Raw genomic sequence first — 20976 nt, forward strand, 5'->3', positions numbered from 1 at the left:
TTTTTTTAAGAGGTTTGACAGAGGGAACTGTAACTGCTATGGTCTTATCGTCCCGAAATCGAAGAGAGAAGGAAGACAGGATAGGAGAAAGCCAGCCATTCCGAGAACGAACATTATCCCATCAGGATAAAATCCGCCCCGGGCGCAGTGGTTTGGTAAATAAATAGCACATAATGTCAGTGCCTATGTAAAATTATCTGAAAATGCCATTGTTAAATTGGAAATACTGATGTAGTTATGTAGTAGGTAATTAAAAAACAACCAGTGCCCTAAATCACCAAAGTATGGAAAAGTATTTACAATTCCATATTTCGATATGATTCGTCCAAATTCAAAATTCTGCTTTTCCATTGGCTATTACACTTTTGTAAGATACTTTTCCATACTTTGGTGATTTAGGGCACAGAACGGTACCTATCTTAGGTAATGGTCTCAAGCCGCCCACTTACCTAGGTTCAGACTGTCTGACCTGGGTCTGTCAGGCGATCTGAACGTAAGTGGCCGGCATTAGATTACCAGCTTTCCAGGGCAATCTCTACTATTCAACTCTATAAACTTATAGGATAACATTACCCAACTTATAACTTTTAAGGGCCATAATACCAGCCTAGTTAGCTTAGTTGGTAGTGCGTCTGCCTTGTAAGCGCTAGGCCGCGGGTTCGATTCCCGCCCGGGGCGGATTTTATCCACTCAAATTGATTTGATAGACCATAATGGTTGGAATGCATCAGTCATCTTCTATTCAATCTTGTCAGTTCAAAGAGTTCAACAACTCGTTTTCTTTAAAGTTTTCTTTCTAGAGAAACTACGAGTGGCTGTTTGCATATGCTTCGTTATGGAAATATTTTCAGGTATCGAACTAGGAACCCTGGAGTGCAATCCCATGGCTTGGCTTTTTCACTTCAACAAAATTCTTTGCTCGTTACTCGGGACCGACTTTAGATGATTGTCGAGTCGCTGTCGATCAACTGGGACAGGTGTTAGACGCAAACAGTCCTAAAAGTTGGATTAAACTTACCTATACGAATCTACGTCGACACTAGTGAAACGTGTTTCATTTGTCAATGCACAGTGAGTTTCATGAAACTCGGTTTCACCAGTGTGTTGTACTGCTCTGTGTTATCCTTATGTACGGGTTTCACGAAACGCGTTTCACTAGTGTGCATTGCGCCTTACACACTTGTCAGATGACTAGGTTATCTGTACGGTATAAATCTTTATCTAAATCCGGACGTCAAAAATTGTCTCCGAAAATGTGAGAATATTTCACTCGTTTTCTTTAAAGTTGTCTTCTTAGAGAAACTAGCTGTTTGCCTGTGGTTCGTTAATACGGAGGAAATGTGTTTTGGGCTGTGGCGTAGCGTGTATGTATGACGTGTATGGCGGCCATACAACTCAAAAGTTCACTCTAATGCCCATAAATATTAATGGCATGTACTGGTTGAGGAACAACTCATATTTCGGCTCATTGTGACGTTTCATCCTTGAGCCATCCATCAGCTTTTGATAACTGTATACCTTATCTAATATGAATCTAATTATTATTAACAATAATCAACTCTTGAATAATTTTCATGACAAATTATATAACTCATTATCAAGCGTGCCGGGACAAAAAAAAGGGCCATAATTGATGTATCATTTTTGTGTATTTGTTGGTCGCTAATACTAAATCTTCTACCTTTATTCGTCCCCATTCAAGCAATAAAAATAATTCCCTTAATTAGGTGAATCTATTTGCCTACTTATCTTGGATTTGTATTTTTATAACTTCCTCCGGTGTAAATTAACTTAATCGCCGTATAAATTACTACCAAGTAGGTAATTACATGATCAATAGTTTTGGGTATTGAATTGGGAACCCTGGAGTGCAATCCTATGGCTTGGCTTTTTCACTCCAACAAAATTCTTTGCTCGTTACTCGGGACCGACTTTAGATGATTGTCGAGTCGCTGTCGATCAACTGGGACAGGTGTTAGACGCAAAGTGATCAATAATGCGTTTTGAGCTTCATTTTAATCAATTAATGTGTTTTAGTTGGCGTTTGGTAGATTATTAACGTAATGTGTAGTGTTACTTTAGTTTATTTGATTTTATTACTATCTTATTCTTGTACTTGTGTTTTTGTTTCCTGTTAGTTTCGTTGTTGCAGCTTTATGCTCATTAGCATTTTCATTAGAGTGACTTTTCATTTATGATCAATAATGCGTTTTGAGCTTCATTTTAATCATTTAATGTGTTTTAGTTGGCGTTTGGTAGATTATTAACGTAATGTGTAGTGTTTCTTTAGTTTATTTGATTTTATTACTCTCATCTCATTCTTGTACTTGTGTTTTTGTTTCCTGTTAGTTTCGTTGTTGCAGCTTTATGCTCATTAGCATTTTCATTAGAGTGACAATATGTAGTGTTTCTTTAGTTTATTTGATTTTGTTACTCTCATCTCATCTCATTCTTGTACTTGTGTTTTTGTTTCCTGTTAGTTTCGTTGTTGCAGCTTTATGCTCATTAGCATTTTCATTAGAGTGACTTTTCATTTTCCGTAACTTTGTGTTTTGATTGATAGTTCTAACGATTTTCAGTTTTCTTATGAGTTTTTTTAGTTTTATTTTATCCATGTGGACGACTTGGTTTCGAGTTTTGTTTTATCCGTCTCTATGATTATAGTTGTGTTCCTGTAGTTGTGTTTTCTATAGCTTCAGTTGGTGTGACTTGAAATACTTTGTCTTCTTCTCTCTTATCTAATTCGGTTCCATTGTGTTCTCTCTCTGTTCTTGCATTTCCTCTCTCAAGACACCACTCTATCTACCAGACTTGGACATAGAAGCCATCCGCGCCGCTTATCAACAGCAGATTCCCTCCTCTCCCCACCATCAGCAACGAACCTTCCCGTTGTGTTCCTGTAGTTGTGTTGTCTATAGCTTCAGTTGGTGTGACTTGAAATACTTTTTGTCTTCTTCTCTCTTATCTAATTCGGTTCCATTGTGTTTCTCTCTGTTCTTGCATTTCCTCTCTCAAGACACCACTCTATCTACCAGACTTGGACATAGAAGCCATCCGCGCCGCCTATCAACAGCAGATTCCCTCCTCTCCCCACCATCAGCAACGAACCTTCCCCTCCATTAACTTCTCCTCCTATTGTCCCCCTCCTCAGATTCCAAGCTTCTCCACCGCCCCCTCCAGTTCCCACTTGTACTCCGGGCCTGGTGGTCCTCTCCTCACCTCCCAAGCATCTTCAGAACAATTCCAGAACCAACTCCTCCAGAGTTTACAGAATCTCAACCTCCGCACCTCCTATCCTAGTCTCTACCCGTCCAATAGTTCTCTCTATAGCTCGAACCTTCCTACCCAACAACCGAGTCCAAACTTTCCGCCCAGAGTATCTCAGCAAAGTTCCTATTCCGGCTCTCCCACGCATCGCACGAGTGTGGACGGGGCGTCCAGTAAGCAAGGTGACGCCACAGGGAAGTCTGGGGAGGAGGGGACAGAAGAAGAGGCACAGTTCATCAGGCCATTATCCCAGAGTGAACCTGTCACAACGACGGAGAGTGATGGGAGAGTACGTGTGATAGTTCCTGTGACTGAGGCGGAGACTACAGCACTGAGGTTAGACCCTCCACCTACCCGACGGAGAGAATCCCCTGTCCGACGCAACTTGAATCTCCCCAACGGTCCTCCCTTCATCACGAGGTCAACAAGTGAGAAAGTTCCGACCCTACTCGACGGAGAGAATCCCCTGTCCGACGCAACTTGAATCTCCCCAATGGTCCTCCCTTCATCACGAGGTCAACAAGTGAGAAAGTTCCGAACCGAAGTGAACTCATGTCACAAGTACAGAGGACGCAATGGGCGCGCCATACTACCAAATGACACAGACTCTTGCGCAACTTGAATCTGAAAATGCGCAAGAGTTTCAACAGCATCAAGAAATCTTTTCTCGAGAGTATGCCAAAAATTTTCAAGAAATTTATGTGAAACTAAAAACGATGAAAAGAATGATGGCTGTTTGAGAAGTTGGGTGACATGAGACACCTGGTATAACATTCCAAGTCGTAACTCCTAGCTAATAGTATGAGGTTACGTTTTGCTACAGGTGGATACATGATTCGCTTCTCAAACACACTCAACATTAACACAATGGGATCTATGTAGACAAAAATGATGTTTATTACAAAGTAAACAGACGGACCGTACTCCGGGAACGATGGCTGTTTGAGAAGTTGGGTGACATGAGACACCTGGTATAACATTCCAAGTCGTAACTCCTAGCTAATAATATGAGGTTACGTTTTGCTACAGGTGGATACATGATTCTCTTCTCAAACACACTCAACATTAACACAATGGGATCTATGTAGACAAAAATGATGTTTATTACAAAGTAAACAGACGGACCGTACTTATAGGTTCTTGTTTTCCCAAAGATATGAAATTGAAGTACCTACCTAACTATTGTATACCTATCTCCTATATGTTTTTACAAGATCAGTAAAAAAATCAATTTAGCTTATTCTTAAAGGAATTTTAGCTAAGAAAGAGAAATTAGTCGATTTTCTCATACATCGGATACCTGGTACGTTAGATTTCTAATGCACCACTCACGAAACACCCTGTGTTAAGTATCAGATTTAATTGAATCTTAATCATACAATAATGCAGCACGCTATAAAAAGATCTCAGGCGCATTAAATAATTATTGTAAAATATTTTGTTATAGTACAGACGAACATGGATAATTGAGAGCCGGATAATCGAAACCTGGTCATTTGACAAACTGTTTGAAGGGGACTTTTTCGTCCAAAACCTTTTCAAATGGAAAAAAAATGTATCTCTAAATCTCTACAAATAAAAAATTGAGAACAAAATTGAAGGTCTCAAACCCGCGACCTAGCGCTTACAAGACAGACACGCTACCCTCCAAGCTAACTAGACTGGCTTCTCAAGAGGTAACTGTGGAAAATCCGGTCCCATAATCATCCCTGTTCGCCCGTACTAATAGAAGATTATTGTTATAACAATTAAATTGATAATGGTGATTATCATAATGCATAATTATTTTAATGTATCTTTCCATTGTTTTCACGTGAGCCCTTTCTTGATACCTTGGCAGGCGATGTTGTTTTTACTGTTTCTTTTTTCTTTAGGGTGTTTCACTGTTGCTTTTTTGAAGTGCAATTTTTTTCTGATTTTTTTATTCAACAAATATATTGGGGAAACGCAACGCTTCTGAGCCTAGGATGAGAGAGAGAGGAGAGGGAGAGAAAGAGAGAGAGAGAAAGGGAAGGGAGTGAGAGAGAGAGAGACAATGAGAGGGAGAGAGAGAGAGAGAAACAATGAGAGGGAGAGAGAGAGAGAGCGAGAGGAGAGAGAAAGGGAAGGGAGAGAGAGAGAGACCATGAGAGGGAGAGAGAGAGGGAGAGAGAGAGAGGAGAGGGAGGGAGAGAGAGAGACAATGAGAGGGAGAGAGAGAGAGAGACTAAGTTTTAAAGTAAATAGTCCCACAAGTTTGGCCATGCCTCGGGATGAACTAGCGGGATTCCGGAGCGAAGCGACGGAATTCGGCTAGTAGTCTACTAAGAACCCCAACTACAGTCAAAACTGAACCATGGGATTTTATGTACGAGGGGTTTTACGTCGCGCCGCTTTTATCAACCAAGGTTTTCTTAATACTTCTGGAGTTTTACCCTTCATTCGTCAAAAACCAACCCGCCTACTCGCAATAACCTCAACCAACCTGAGTACGGCCGAGCTAAGCCAGTAGCAAATGATTGCCCAACTGGCAGCTGGTCACTAATTTAGTATGAGAGATTAATGAAAATTCAACAAATAAGCCAGCCTAGTTAGCTTAGTTGGTAGTGCGTCTGCCTTGTAAGCGCTAGGCCGCGGGTTCGATTCCCGCCCGGGGCGGATTTTATCCTGATGGGATAATGTTCGTTCTCGGAACGGCTGGCTTTCTCCTATCCTGTCTTCCTTCTCTCCTCGATTTCGGGACGATAAGACCATAGCAGTTAAAGTTCCCTCTGTCAAACCTCTTAAAAAAAAAAAAAAAAAAAAAAAAAAAAAAAAAAAAAAAAAAAAACAAAAAAAATGGATAAAAGTTGCACGACTACACTTCCAATGCAACCGCAATGGCTCTGAAATGTTTCTTCATTTAAAAAATACCGGTAAATCGTGAACTTTGACGTCATGGCATACGCTCCCGTAGGCGATGACGTCACATCAAATGTCCCGAGCAAAGCTCCCTCGCAGGCAACGCATTAATGTGTTTGTGCACATACGTTTCTGCGCAGTTCTTTCTGCTCCTCCGCTAGCGCGCTTGCATAGAGGCGCTATACCTAACGGACGAAAACGGAAAACGGAACGGAAATTAGAACGGAAAATAAAAATTGAATTTTCGACCTTTTACAGTTATGTTTTCGGAGTTTTGACCTCAGATTTGGATTTTTCCCAAATTTTTACATAGGAATCGACCATTTATTTACAATTCTTACCCATTTGCAACTGCTCCATTCAGTCATCATACGAAATTTCTCTTTGGACTAGTTTGGACCCCTATCATACCCGCTGCCAGTCCAAATTGCTCCAAAGAGAAATTTCGTATGATGACTGAATGGAAAGGTACTGATTGAAGACAACCTCACTTGACAGTATTTTACCGTGTGGTTCATTTATTCGGACCTTAAATTTGTTTGTACATAGATCTTATCATGTACAGGGTGATTGTGCAGTTGTGTTCGATTATGTGCCTTTTAATTCAGTCATCATACGAAATTTCTCTTTGGACTAGTTTGGACCCCTACCACACCCGCTGCCAGTCCACAAAGAGAAATTTCGTATGATGACTGAATTGAAAGGTACTGATTGAAGACAACCCTACTTGACAGTATTTTACCGTGTGGTTCATTTATTCGGACCTTAAATTTGTTTGTACATAGATCTTATCATGTACAGGGTGATTGTGCAAGATATATATCACAAATATAAATATTATAACGTTCATTATATTAACATGTTAAACGTCGTCACCTGTTTTTCTTTCGGAGGCTTGAATGTACACTTTCCCCCGTACGTAATTATGAGATGTTAAATAGTATATACTGACTGCTACATAGGTTGGTATCTAATAATTAGTAATTATTTATTTATTTTTTATTTTGGAACCTACAGTTTAACAAGATAAACTTTTTATTAAAAAGTTAAAAAAACAACATGGTTTCAACTATATTTCGGTATAAGACCGATATGGGCACTTTTGAAGTTACTTTACCGATTTGGGATCACGAAAATAATCAATCTATTGGTGACGGAATACATCTTCTTCAATTTCTATTTCTATATTTTCCTACTGACATAATTATAATCTATTTTATTTTCTATTTCTGGTGATGGAGTATTATGAGAGGTAAGAATATTCTAACTTTTATTTAACTTTATCTTGTAAAAAAAAAAAAAAAAAAAAAAAAAAAATTTAAAGGACAATAAAAAGGTCCACAGGCGAAAGATTTACACCCCTTGAGGGCGAGCGTCAGCTCATCCAATGAAAACGGTAGGTTAAGCTCGCGACTATTAGAATTTAGTCCAGGACGTACGGGTTGTTTTTCTTTAATGTTCTTGTAGTGGCGGAAAGCAGGATTATATTTTTCATTCGAGGAAACGGAACAAAAGTGTTCCACCAGCAAAGGAGTGTTTTTGAAATGAAATAGTCCTGATGAAATTAAATTGCAAGGGCCACAGGTTCAGAAACCGACTAGATTTGCCTTCTACTGAAGTTCTCTCTTTCGGCGTGGTAGCGCATGTTACTAAGGACTATATATATTACACTTAGGCAAATATTTGTTTGGGCAAACACTAGCAAACACAGTGAGCAAATATTTGCCAAATATTTTTTAGGTTAGTACACTATTTTCTATACTTTTCCAAACAAATTTGAGCAAATATTTGCTCACTGAGCAAACAGTGTAATCCTAGCTTAAACCATAGGAAATCCAAGATGACATTCCATCGTTTTAGTTTCAGAGAGGGAAATAGCGTTTTATAACCTCTATGACAGGAGCTCTATTCGATTATGTGACATACAAGTCAGTCAAACATGGCTGAACCAATGAGAATCCGCTTTGGACGTAAACACAGCGAAATCTCACAATCTCATTGGTTCAGCCATTGAAGCGGGGAATTCGTTTCCTTTCAGTTTCAGAGAGGGAAATAGCGTTTTATAACCTCTATGACAGGAGCTCTATTCGATTATGTGAGATACAAGTCAGTCAAACATGGCTGAACCAATGAGAATCCGCTTTGGACGTAAACACAGCGAAATCTCACAATCTCATTGGTTCAGCCATGTTTGACTGACTTTTATTTCACATATGTTGGATTTTACCAATATTTATTCAGTCATTAGAACTCCTGTTAAGCTAACAGCCAGTTTAGTTCCATTTAGTTTGTATTTGCTTAACAGGGCTGTTAATCTAACGGGCTGTTTGAGGCTGGAAAGAAGGTTGGTGAAATCCACCAATAATTGATTAAATTAGAACTCCTGTTAAGCTAACAGCCAGTTTAGTTCCATCTAGTTTGTATTTGCTTAACAGGGCTGTTAATCTAACGGGCTGTTTGAGGCTGGAAAGAAGGTTGGTGAAATCCACCAATAATTGATTAAAACTAGGATTTTCAATCAGTTAGATCTTCCACACTACAAATATCTTGTTTACTAATTCAACTTTCCCTTATTCCCCTCTCCCCCTCTCTAGTCTCAACAGATGTCCCCTACGTCCAAAGTGACTCACTGGTTCCAAGCCTCCTCCACACTACCACGACAGGAGAGCGGCTTTGTCGACACAGATCTGGACGAGGCGCGAGACCTGCTTCTATCGCGCATCCCTAGTAAGAAGAGAAAGAGGATAATGCGCATGCACAAGGGAAATGTTAAGACGTTCTGAACTCAAGGAAGTAAAACTTGTCGTTGGGAGAGAAATCGTGTCGTGTGTAAGAGTGTTCCCTCTCATTTAACTTACATTGCTTACAGGACACTTTGTGTCGTTCGGTAAATAATCGTGTCGTGTGTAGTAGGAACACTCATGTAAATCACATTACCTGTTGGACATTCGGAAAAAAATCGGATGAAACTTACAAGTGGGAACGGGTCTCAAGATATTCTCACGACTAAAAGTCGCACGACCAATGTGCGACGGTTTTACCAACCACGCGCAACGTTGGTTAACTTCAGTAATGTATGGGGAACTGCTGCATTCAATTTGCTAGCTATAGACTCACGGTTTTGTTTTCATGACTGGAAAATAAAAACACGTCGAGTTTTTGAACAAGGGGAATTCAGGAACTGGGAGGAAAAAATCTTTTGATCGCACTAAATTTACACATTTTTGGATTGTCCTTTTCTGCTTAATAGTGTCCAATTTTGAGGAAATCCTTTTATACCAAAAAAAAAAAAAATAATAATAATAATGAACAAAACAAAATAAGAAAACTGTCTTGTCGACTGACATTTTTTTTATGTGCTGCAGAAATTAGAGAAATTTTGACCTGTATACAAACATTTATCTAGGTAGGTATTATTAGTTATTTTATTCGACAATAAAAACAATACTCAATTTTTATAGGTACGAAAAAAAAAAAAAAAAAAAAATGAGGGGGACTTTTCTTTTTTTTTTCAGACGCACTACCAACTAAGCTAACTAGGCTGGCTGGAAAAAATCTTTTGATCGCACTAAATTTACACATTTTTGGATTGTCCTTTTCTGCTTAATAGTGTCCAATTTTGAGGAAATCCTTTTATACCGAAAAATAATATTAAACAAAACAAAATAAGAAAACTATCTTGTCGACTGACATTTTTTTTTATGTGCTGCAGAAATTAGAGAAATTTCGACTTGTATACAAACATTTATCTAGGTAGGTAGGTATTATTAGTTATTTTATTCGACAATAAAAACAATACTCGATTTTTATACGAAAAAAAAAAAGATGAGAGTGACCTTTGCTTATTTTGTTTATTACAAGATGCTGGGATGAGTCAATTTAAATTATTTATTGGGGTTGCATGTTTGAAACTTGAGTCTTATTTCTTTATCCTGAGGTTTTATCTCGCTTAGGGACATTAAACGGGCATCGAACCCCGGGACTCCCTGTTTGTGAAGCGAACACGTTACCGCTAAGACAACCTGTGCATGTGCAATTTGGGAGATTTTTTTTTTTTTCTGAACGGTCACAAAGTGGTGATTTTTATAGAAAACACAAAAGAAAAACGCACCTTCCTGTGTTCTCTCTTTCTTTTTTTTTCAGTTAGGCGCTTTAACACTCTTGTGTCGTTCGCGCCGTCCCCTGTTTACGCCTTAGTATATAGTCCAATGGCCTTCAGGTAAATTAAGGCCGAATCGATGTTGGCAGGGTTGTTATCGAGGGCTGGTGGTGAGGGGAGGGAGGAGCGTATTTGTAGATGTGTGTGGCACTTAAATTATATGGTCGGCGGTTAGGGTATCACCGCACCCGCGTGGGTCGAGGGTCTCTTTTGAATAAGTGGTCATGTGTCCAATTCTTAAGTGTGTCACCGAGTGTGTCCAATTCTTAAGCGGGTTATCACTACCTCCTGAGTTTCTGTCGCTTGTTTCCCATTCTACAATAAATTTATTAAAGGTTTCACGCGTTTCAGTTTGCTGTTAATTACGTTGGCCCAAGAGATTTGCCATCGCTTGTGAATGAAGGAACTTATAACTTCTAACAGGTCGAAAATCAAAGGAAGTGCAAATTTTCAATGTTATATTGGTAATGGGATTTCTTGCAGCAATGTCGACTAGTTGACAGAGGGAACTGTAACTGCTATGGTCTTATCGTCCCGAAATCGAAGAGAGAAGGAAGACAGGATAGGAGAAAGCCAGCCGTTCCGAGAACGAACATTATCCCATCGGGATAAAATCCGCCCCGGGCGGGAATCGAACCCGCGGCCTAGCGCTTACAAGGCAGACGCACTACCAACTAAGCTAACTGGGCTGGCGATGTGTCCTCTTTGATAGAGAGGTTTTAGTAATATTTTAATTTGGCCAGCCAATTTTGGCAATTCGTCAAACTTGAAACTCTATTCTGTGCAGTCATTTTCATAAAAATAGCTCGAGCCAAATTTTAAACCCAATTCAAAATTCTAGAATCATTTACATCTGATATTATTTGAAGACTTTTGGTCATGATATTGCCGAGGCATTTGAGAGCAACTGTGCTACTCTTCTCTTTGTTACACCATGGATATTGTTTCCTCAGTTTGGAATTGCCTTCTTTGTTTGGCAAATCCCCTCCTCAAAGAAAAGTGCTTCGCAATGGTGTCACCTTCGTTTGGGGACCGAAATTCACTCCGGCTGTTTTGGCTGATCTTCAACGTACTGTGAGATCTAAAAGATACACCATGGCAAGTCCAAAGAGCCAGAAAGAACAAATTCAAGCGTTTATCCTGGCCACCATGGCAGGTTCAGAGAGCCAGACAGAAAAAAATCGTGCATTTATGGACAAAATTCTCCGTGATAAAGAAAAAAGTGATGCATTTATCACCAAAGTGCTCCGTGATGGTAAGAGAGGTAAACGAGAAGTATCCAACATGACAAATGCATCAACAGGGCTAATCTGTCTGGATGAACAAATTGAAGCAAAAATGGACAAAACACGAAGTGATGGTAAGAGAGATAGACAAGTACGTCACCAAGCGGCACCTATTTGTATCGAAATGAACTCAGCAATAACTTATTAATTTTACATGGGGAATGTCAAACAAATGGATAATATATATCACTTTTTTTATTAATAAGAAATAGATAAGTTTGATAGAGGGCACTGTAACTGCTAAAGAATTTAGATTATCGTACCGAAAGTGAGGAAAGAAGGAAGAGAGGATAGGAGAAAGCCAGCCGTTCCGAGAACGAACCTTGTCTGTTAAGGATAAAGTTAAGTTCACCCCGGGCGGTAATCGAACCCGCGACCTAGCACTTACAAGGCAGGCGTACCCTCCAAACCTACTAGGCTGAGGAATAGGGACTTTTCAGTCCTGTTTGGGTAGGATATAAATGTAATGTAAATGCAGTTTATTTGTGTTATTATGTCACAACTTTGGTGCTCACTGCAGCATTATAGGATTTTTCCCATTATCTCAATAATCCTAAAATCCAATGTTTACCTACCATGCTGGCACCGGTCGCTATGTGTATTTATATGTCATAGCTACTCATTTTCCTCACGAGGCTGAGTGGGCCCCGCAACAGCCAGTCACGGAATCAATCATTTGCATGATACAATTTCTTGGCCCCGCCGGGAATCGAACCCGGGTCTCCCGCGTGCAAGGCGAGTGCAGTGACCACTACGCCATGGGAGCTGACGCCATTCCCCCGGGAATCGAACCCGGGTCTCCCGCGTGCAAGGCGAGCGCAGTGACCACTACGCCATGGGAGCTGAAGATTGGAATGACCACTACGCCAAGGGAGCTGACTTTGGGTAGGATATATGAGGTATATTTCATTAATGTCTGGTTGGGGTATAGGGACTTTTCAGTCCTCTTTGGGTAGGAAAAACAAGGTATATTTCATCAATTTCTGTGTCTTCAATCACTCACATCTTCTTCATCACTGAAATAGGAGTTCTTGTGTATTTTTTTCCTCTTGCTTACAACTGCTTGAGTCTCAGATACAGATCCGCTGTGCAGTCCTTCCTGCTCAGCTTTCTCTCTCTGGAAAGAAAAAATGACGCCTTGAGAAGGGACATATATAGATAAGGGAGCGAAAGATCTATCTAAAATACCTAAAATAATAGAAACAATAACAGGGTTTCAAAGAAAAATTAGATTGATTAGGGAGGAAGCTAGGTATTACAAATGAACACATGCTGTTCCCGACTTGTGCAAAGCACATTGCATAATCAAAACTCATTGTCAGGCGACCATACAATATTGAGCCCCGTTGAAAATATGCATGCTGTTGTAGAGGTAAATGTTTTTAGTTTTTTACCTAGGCGTTTTTTATTATTATTATTATTATTATTATTTTTTTAATATTTTTAGGTAATAAACCACTTAATATTACATACCTACCTATAGGTATTTATGGATTTTTTTTTGCTTAGGTACACCAATTTTCCTCTTCTACTTTCAGTCATAAGTAGGTAACTTAATTGTCAAGTAGTACTTACATCAAGTTGTATAGCAGCACTCAAAGTTTCACAATCAGGTTCTACGTCCTCTTCTTCTTCACTGAGATCATGGGTTCTAAATATTTTTCCACCAGCGGGATGCGAACTCTGGTCCTCGACTTCTGAGTCCGAGCCTAGATCTTGGTACAAGGTCTTGGAACTTGCCTAGAAAATAAACATTGTCATTCTTATCAGCTAAGATTTTTTTTTCCAAGAGGTTTTTTAAGAGGTTTTATAGAGGGAACTGTAACGGCTAAGGTCTTCCAGAAATTGAAGAGAGAAGGAAGACAGGATAGGAGAAAGACATCCGTTCCGAGAATGAACATTATCCCTTCAGGATAAAATCCACCCCGGGCGGGAATCGAACCCGTGGCCTAGCGCTCCAAGAGGTTTGTCTTTCGGGACAGGAGACTCAAACTCAAATACCTACGAGTATTAGTCCTCTCTGTCAAAAAATGCCTTTACCTGTGGATCATCACCAAACTGTTTCTTCTTGCGTTTCTTCTCCTTCTTGGGCGGAGGCTCGCGGATACCCAGAATATTCTGCGGACACGCATAGCTCAAATGTCCCTCCGCGCCGCACTCATAACATGTGGACTTGTCCTCGTAACTGCGCTTGCGTATGAATTCCGTGCTGCGACCGTTATCCTTCGCTATGGACGCTTTGATCGTACGCCCGAACAGCTGACGAGCAGGGTGATAGGGTTAGGTAGAGCGCAAAAAAAAAAAAAATCTGTAGGTGACCTTGAAATTTGGCGGGTATTTTAAATTTTGAATTTGACCAAAATTCAAAAGTGAAATGTCCCAAACCCAAATTAATGTTGGATCTAGCACAGGGGAGCGTGTTGAGGACGAGATTTTTCGAGAAAAATCCCATGACAACAGTAGGGGGATGGGATTTTATTTTTCATTAAACGTCCCTTTCCCACCATAAATTCTTTGTTTATTTTTGACTTGTAATTTTATTTTCTGTTTGTCAAGACCTCATCACCTCACATCCTCACAACTTTTGAAGAATTTGAAGTAAAATTTCGTTTTTCGTAGGTACTTACCTAATAGGTAATTAGTTTTCTCAACCTCTTTTTATTCTTGCGCTAATTCAAGTCACAAGTGAGTGTTTCTGTTACCTACTATAAAAGTACCTACTCTTTTTTGTCTACTGTCATCAAGTCAGTAGTCAGTGTCTCTATAGTCCCTGCTGGATTGCCTTGTTGAAACTCTGCGGAGAATCTGACAGGATCATTCGGTAGACAAGGAGGGGCATCATTCAACACCCGAGACAGAACTTCAAAGTCACACTTGCAATCCTTATAGGGGAACTCTCCTGTTGCTAATTCTACTAGAGTGATACCCAAGGACCATACATCCGCCCGGATGTCATAGTCTGGTTTCTGAGGGTTTGGGGGTTCGATTCTCTCAGGCGCCATGTAAGCAGCACATCCTGCGTTCTTAGTTCTCGCCTTCGAGTCCACGAGTCTCCCTGAGATACCAAAGTCACACAACTTGATATTTCCTCTCTCATCAAGTAGAATATTACTCGGCTTCACATCGCGATGTATAACACCATGTGTTTCCTTGAGATAATGCAATGCCTTCACTGTACTTAATGTTATCTTACCACAGATAGGTTCTGGCACAGACACATGCAGACGCTTCAGCAAACGATCGAAACATGTCGCCATGAGTTCCATACAAATCCATACATCACTCTCTGTTATGAAACACCCAAGACATCGTACAATATAACTTCTTCAAAGCTTTTGATGTTTTGGTTTGTTTCTTTGAAACACTATTACCAGAACAGCTGATTGTTTGGGGACATATTTTGTTGATGTTTGGGTAATGAGACTTCTTTTAGCTCTTTTTGTATACCACCCATCAATTCCTGTACTTACTTACTTTTCGTGACCGGAAACAAACGTGAACATCAGATCTTGAATTTCCAGAAATTGGCAACGTGGGTGGTTTAGGGTTTGCTTGCATGAGGTCTTCTTGTGTGCTAGAAACCAAAGTGCTACACAAGGAAAGAAGGAGGAAAGAATGAAAGAAGGAGTCCGGAAACAAACTTGAACATCAGATCTTGAATTTCCAGAAATTGGCAACGTGGATGGCTTTAGGGTTTGCTTGCATGAGGTCTTCTTGTGTGCTAGAAACCAAAGTGCTACACAAGGAAAGAAGGAGGAAAGAATGAAAGAAGGAGCAGTAATGCACTTACCTCTGTGTTATTGATTTGATCAGCACAGCTCTTAGCGTCCTCTATTTTGAGAAACAAAATGAATGCCACACCTGTCGATTTTCTCGCTTTGTTTTTCACGATGGTAACCCTGTTTGGTCAAACACATTACCAGTCAATTTTAGCCGTATTTTCCTTTCGCATTTTCCCTCTAATGAGGTTGTGGTTATGTACCGTTTTGGGTTGAGACAGGATATTGTTTCTACTGTTTGGCATGGGAGTGGTAACTTATTATTAATTAGATTCATATTAGACACCCAGTGGTAGTGGTAACTTAATAACAAGGTTAGTTTACCAACCTTGCGTGTCTCAACCCGGAACATAACCACGACCTGAAGCTCATTTCTTTTGGTATGATAGCGCCTGTACTAAACCTTAGGAAAAGGGGAGGAAACGAGCTTTGGAAGAGGAGACATTCCGAAAGGAAAACAAGACTTTTCGTTCACTTCATGGATGGTTTTCAACCTACTCAAACAATGACGAGGGGTAAAATTCATACCTCCACCAACCTTGCCTATCTCAACCGGGAACATAGCCACGACCTGAAGCTCATTTCTTTTGGTATGATAGTGCCTGTACTAAGCCTTAGGAAAAGGGGAGGAAACGAGCTTTGGAAGAGGAGAAATTCCGAAAGGAAAACAAGACTTTTCGTTCACTTCATGGATGGTTTTCAACCTACTCAAACAATGACGAGGGGTAAAATTCATACCTCATTCTTCTATTCGTACAAATATGACAACACGGAAAACCCAGATGATCTTAGACTGAAAATTTCTTTTAAAGTGAGTACCTATAAAGCTTTCTTCAATTCTTGTCTTCCATCTCTCTTTGCTTTCAGGATTTTTTTAGAACAGTTATTCAATTTTTGAAGAAGCTTGGCCATGCCAAAGAGACAGACAAATGTTTGAGAAATAAAATTTATTGGCTGGCAGAGTTGAAAAATTACCCTTGCTCTGAGGGCTCATCCTTTAATGAAATTGTTCTCTTCTAAGCATAGTGTTACCATTTACTCATCTACTTATTCTTTCCTTTTCTAGGCTTTCCTAACAGTGTTCAAAACATGTCATTCAGTGGACAAAACCGTGTCCTCGTGCACCATACAAATAGAAAAGGACATCCCGGCTATGATTATTAAGATGCAATTTACTGCCGGCTACTCCAAGACTCACAGCTTGTTTATATCGGACTGTGTTCCTATTAATGTGAGTGAATCTATTGATATCTAAGGGTTTAATTAATAAGCAAGGAAGTTCAAATGCCATATTGCCATGGCACCATTCTATTTTGCCATATTTTAAGCATTTTTAGGTTTTTTTTGCCATATTTTAAGCATTTTTAGGGGAAAATATAAATCTTTAAGAACAATGATGTTTCTTGAAAAAAAAAAGTACTAATGAACCGTTCACAAATAGTGGTTATGCATTTGGGAAAATATTTAGCATGAAAGGTGAATTCCTACGTAAAAAGTCCTCAAAAATCCAAATCTGAAGTCAAAACAGCAAAAAATTATTTTAAAAGGTTGAAAATTCAATTTTTATTTGACTTTCCAAGGAAAAATGTAAAACAGTTGCCTGGGATTCTTTAAAAAATCGCTTTTGCCATGTTTTGAAAAAATAAATGCCATATTTTCCCAAAATAAGTGCCATATTGCCATGTTTTTTATGCCATATTTTGGAAAAAAAAACAAGTGCCATATTCTGAACTTCTCTGTTAATAAGAGAGTATGTTGGTAGTTCTGTGAACTGTAGACCTCACTCGGACTCTTTTGCCTCAAATTTAATATTCTGAATGCTAAGCTACCTTTCAAAGAGGAACATCATGAATTTTATAAATAATTTCTTCTCAGATACGATAAATAATAATATGGCACTTGTCCATACAATAAATAATAATCTCAGATATCTTTCAACAGTTTAAAAAATTAGTGACAGTTTTTATGATTATTACTTATTTTTCATTTTATTCCCTTGTTCTTTGTTTTTTTCAGGCCAACTATTCTAGCTCAGGCAGAAACGAGATAGTTCTGACAGCAAGAACTTTGTCTAATGCACTGAAGAATTTTCACACTCATCAGGCGGAGATCACACTGGCTGTAGACTCTAGGAAAACTATTATCAATAACTTTGATGACAAAACGTTAGGTAAGTAGATCTACCTCCGTGGTTAAGAGCACTGACTCTCATTCAAGAAGTGTCATATTCAAATGCTGTCAGAGGCAGAAATTTTCCAGCCATACGTTTCCGGGTGGGCATGGATGTGTCAGCTCCCATGGCGTAGTGGTCACTGCGCTCGCCTTGCACGCGGGAGACCCGGGTTCGATTCCCGGCGGGGTCAAGAAATTTGTATCATGCAAATGATTGATACCGTGACTGGCTGTTGCGGGGCCCACTCAGCCTCGTGAGGAAAATGAGTAGCTATGTAATATAATGCGCATAGCGACCGGTGCCAGCATGGTAGGTAAACATTGGATTTTAGGATTTTTGAGATATTGGAAAAATCCTACAATGCTGCAGTGAGCACCAAAGTTGTGACATAAAATGGTCTTGTTTAGAGGTAAACCGAGAAATATTCTCTTGTTTTGTTTGCAGAATCCAGTGGGCAGAACATCAGATCTCAGTTATCACTAGACCCAGCTGAATTCACTACCTACAAGATAGGATTGGACACTGCCATCAACTTTACCGTCAGAGAAATCAAAGCTATGCTGGCGTTTGCTGAACACGTGTCTGGAGTGCTCAAGATTTCTTTCGATGAACCAACCAAGTGAGGGGTGAATTTATTTTTATTTTTTGAAGAGATTTGATAGAGGGAATTGCTAAGGTCGTATCGTCCCGAAATCGAAGAGAAAAGAAAGACAGGATAGGACGGACCCAGCTTGTTGTGTATGGTATACCATTAGCGCGTAGTCGCCTAGAAAACCAAATTTATGAAAACGCTAGAGACTATATTATTATGTATACCTACATATGTATATGTATTGTACACTCTCTATCATTTTCATAGTTTTTTTTGTAAGAGGTTTGACAGAGGGAACTGTAACTGCTATGGTCTTATCGTCCCAAAATCAAAGAGAGAAGAAAGACAGGATAGGAGAAAGCCAGCCGTTTCGAGAACGAACATTACCTGTTAAGGATGAAATTCTACCCCGGGCGGGAATCGAACCGCCGCGGCCTAGTGCTTAGAAGACTGGCGCGCTACTGTCCAAGCTAACTAAGAGCCCGTTCCGCCTTGTCTTAAGTTTCACCCGATTTTTTTCCGAATATCCTGTAGGCAATGTAATTTAATTGACAGTGTTCCCACTACATGACACGATTTTTTTCCCCGAAGGACAAGTGGGTATAGGCTCTAAGGTAGCTGCAGACGAGTTAAATAAGAACTGTTCTTTATATCAACATTTATAATGTAGTTTTTTTTTTGTTTTAACACATAGAAAAGTATCTAGATGATTATTATCTGCTTTAGTTTAGTCATAGTTATAATTATCTTGATTGTTCTATTCTGATAACTGATAACATTCTCAACATTGTATTTCTGGTTCTTTGTATGACTTTGTACTATGCACCTGTTGTAATCCTGTACAATAAAAGAATAAATTAAATTAAATTCTCTTTTGTTCCCTCACAGACCCATCGTGTTCAACATTATCGAGGCCGGTATGTACGAGGCTAACTACATCTTAGCGACAGACTCGTCCGAGACCATGTCCACACTAGGCTCTACAGGAAGCGAGGCTAGTTCCGTCACTGCCATCAGGGGGCGCCCCGTACGTCGTGTTCTATCCAGCGAGGAGTCGAGTGGAGCCGAACCCAAACGAGTTTGCACGACCGACGCCCGAGTGAACGCGAATAATAACGAGGGTAATCACGATCGGGATTTGAATAACGCGTTAAATTCTAACGATCCCAACAATGACGCTCCTTTTGATGACGGTCAGTCCAGTTCGCAAGGACATTTAAACGGCGTTCAAAATATGATACCTATCTACCAAAACTACCTAAGACCTGAGTAAACAGTGTAAGCAATGGGTGCATTTTACTAAACTTTAATTGGAGATTTTACGGTCGAAATCGTCCATTACCACACTTTTTCCCATGTAAAAAAAAAAAAAAAAATCGAAACCTAGATTACATATTTACATATCTTCGGTTAAAGTTTGGTAGTAGGTACCTATTTATGTTTGTTAGAGGACGACAATAAAAATCCCATGTAATTTCACTCGTCCTCAGGGTATTTTTTTTAATGGTGGGATTTATAGCAAAATTCCCACAAAAATCTCGTCCTCAACACGCTCCCCTGTGCCAGATCCATTAATGTTTGCCAAAGTTTGAAAGTTTTCCAGATTTCTACTTTTTCTACTCAAATACTCATTTTACTTTATTTTCTTGTCTATTTCTTCAAATCTCAAAACTCAGCAGATTTGTAATAGTGTGGCAGACCCTTGTAATTGTAAATCTATTGGACAACTGAAAATGCATTCCAGATGTTTTTGATTCACTGTCTTTCCTGAAAGAAGAAAGAGATGTCCTTTGCCTAATTTATCTTGAAGCTTAAAGTACAACCATGAAGGGTGTTCTGTTCAATCAAAGTGTGAAAGGTTTGTACACCTACATCTTAAAATTCTACTTGATTGTATAGGGGCAAACAGCCCTAAAAGTCAGGTTAATCCTATACAAATGTGCCCATTATCTATCATTTTTTTTTTTTTTTTATTTCACACATTACAAAAGGTAATTTTTGACACTGGTTTTATTTTGACACAGTCTTCCCAGGACAAATATTATCCTGAACAGAGAAGGTTGGTTCTTGGAACAGCTAGCTTTCTCCTATTCTGTCTTCTAGTAACACTTCCCCCTAACAAACCTCTTCAAGAAAGTGCACAATGTGAAAAGTCACCAATGTTGACAAATTTCTCATTCTATTCCTCTTCATTTCAGTTCTGTCTCGTGCTATTCACTCCCTGGCAAGGATCGGTGATGACATGGTAGTTGAACCATTCAAGCACGGACTCAAACTTTCCACTGTAGACAAAAGTGAATCGGCATACACTCAGTTCTGGTTCCCGGTGTCGTTCTTCTATTCGTACAAATATGATGACACGGAAAACCCAGATGATCTTAGACTGAAAATTTCTTTTAAAGTGAGTACTGAGTACCTTTTCAGATATATAAATGATCATATTGATGCTGGGTACTTAGTTGTGAGTGTTTTTTATGACCTATCTTCCGCTTTCGATTTGGTAGAGTAATCCAAAATCAAATGCCAGTGTTCAAAATTTGACCAATGAAAATTTCACCGCGAACGGACCAACTGGAAATGTGAATAGTCGAAATTCAAAGCACAGGCAAGATGATGAGGGGGAGAATGTGTTTGATAATTGTGATACTATGGCCCGTGCTCTTAGTTTGGGTAGGAAGGGAAATGTCTCGGGGAAAGAAAACACTAGGAATGAATTGGGAAATGAGAACTTGTCACATATAAACAGTGGTCGAGTAGCTGAATTTGACACTGTGGGTGTAGATATGGATTGCGATGAGGGAAATGGAACAGACACCAATAGAAACGTGAGAAGGAATAAT

The 20976-nt window shown here is 39.5% G+C and overlaps 4 protein-coding genes across 4 annotated transcripts in view; 3 read left to right on the forward strand and 1 right to left on the reverse strand.

Annotated features, from left to right (window-relative positions):
* Positions 1-3751, forward strand: part of LOC103512027 (capon-like protein) — a 12499-nt gene extending 8748 nt beyond the window's left edge. The window contains exon 3 of the mRNA XM_017445233.2: positions 3017-3751. Within this exon, the coding sequence (XP_017300722.2) occupies positions 3017-3751 (735 nt within the window). The remainder of the gene's footprint in view (positions 1-3016) is intronic.
* Positions 3752-12474: 8723 nt separating this feature from the next.
* On the reverse strand, positions 12475-16061 carry LOC103512028 (zinc finger CCHC-type and RNA-binding motif-containing protein 1-like). Its single transcript, XM_008476781.2, has 5 exons — positions 16057-16061; positions 15383-15491; positions 13633-13851; positions 13168-13332; positions 12475-12709 (listed from the first exon to the last, which is right to left on the reverse strand). Exons 1-5 carry the CDS (start codon positions 16059-16061, stop codon positions 12584-12586), a joined length of 624 nt encoding a protein of 207 aa, XP_008475003.1. The 3' UTR covers positions 12475-12583.
* A 25-nt stretch (positions 16062-16086) lies between these two features.
* Positions 16087-19409, forward strand: LOC103512029 (cell cycle checkpoint control protein RAD9B). Its single transcript, XM_008476782.1, has 5 exons — positions 16087-16182; positions 16438-16602; positions 17388-17541; positions 17989-18163; positions 19025-19409. Exons 1-5 carry the CDS (start codon positions 16087-16089, stop codon positions 19407-19409), a joined length of 975 nt encoding a protein of 324 aa, XP_008475004.1.
* A 296-nt stretch (positions 19410-19705) lies between these two features.
* On the forward strand, positions 19706-20953 carry LOC113465304 (cell cycle checkpoint control protein RAD9A-like). The gene is made up of 2 exons (XM_026825631.1): positions 19706-19994; positions 20335-20953. The coding sequence occupies exons 1-2, from the start codon at positions 19961-19963 to the stop codon at positions 20643-20645; spliced, it is 345 nt and encodes a 114-aa protein (XP_026681432.1). The 5' UTR covers positions 19706-19960; the 3' UTR covers positions 20646-20953.
* Positions 20954-20976: the final 23 nt, after the last annotated feature.

The sequence above is a fragment of the Diaphorina citri genome, unplaced genomic scaffold (genome assembly GCF_000475195.1).
Source record: "Diaphorina citri unplaced genomic scaffold, Diaci psyllid genome assembly version 1.1 scaffold783, whole genome shotgun sequence".
In the NCBI taxonomy this organism is placed as follows: Eukaryota; Metazoa; Arthropoda; class Insecta; order Hemiptera; family Psyllidae; genus Diaphorina; species Diaphorina citri.

What these genes read in the sequence shown, in the direction of transcription:
- LOC103512028 (XM_008476781.2), bottom strand. An exon ending in ATCAAATCAATAACACAGAG is followed by an intron (nt 13,852 to 15,382) that starts GTAAGTGCATTA and finishes CCTGCTCGTCAG; the next exon opens with CTGTTCGGGCGTACGATCAA. An exon ending in GTGCTGCTATACAACTTGAT is followed by an intron (nt 12,710 to 13,167) that starts GTAAGTACTACT and finishes TTTTCTTTCCAG; the next exon opens with AGAGAGAAAGCTGAGCAGGA.
- LOC103512029 (XM_008476782.1), top strand. Translation starts at nt 16,087, where the DNA reads ATGACGAGGGGTAAAATTCATACCTCATTCTTCTATTCGTACAAATAT. An exon ending in CTTTGATGACAAAACGTTAG is followed by an intron (nt 17,542 to 17,988) that starts GTAAGTAGATCT and finishes TTTTGTTTGCAG; the next exon opens with AATCCAGTGGGCAGAACATC. An exon ending in TCTTTCGATGAACCAACCAA is followed by an intron (nt 18,164 to 19,024) that starts GTGAGGGGTGAA and finishes GTTCCCTCACAG; the next exon opens with ACCCATCGTGTTCAACATTA.
- LOC113465304 (XM_026825631.1), top strand. Translation starts at nt 19,961, where the DNA reads ATGAAGGGTGTTCTGTTCAATCAAAGTGTGAAAG. An exon ending in GTTCAATCAAAGTGTGAAAG is followed by an intron (nt 19,995 to 20,334) that starts GTTTGTACACCT and finishes TCTTCATTTCAG; the next exon opens with TTCTGTCTCGTGCTATTCAC.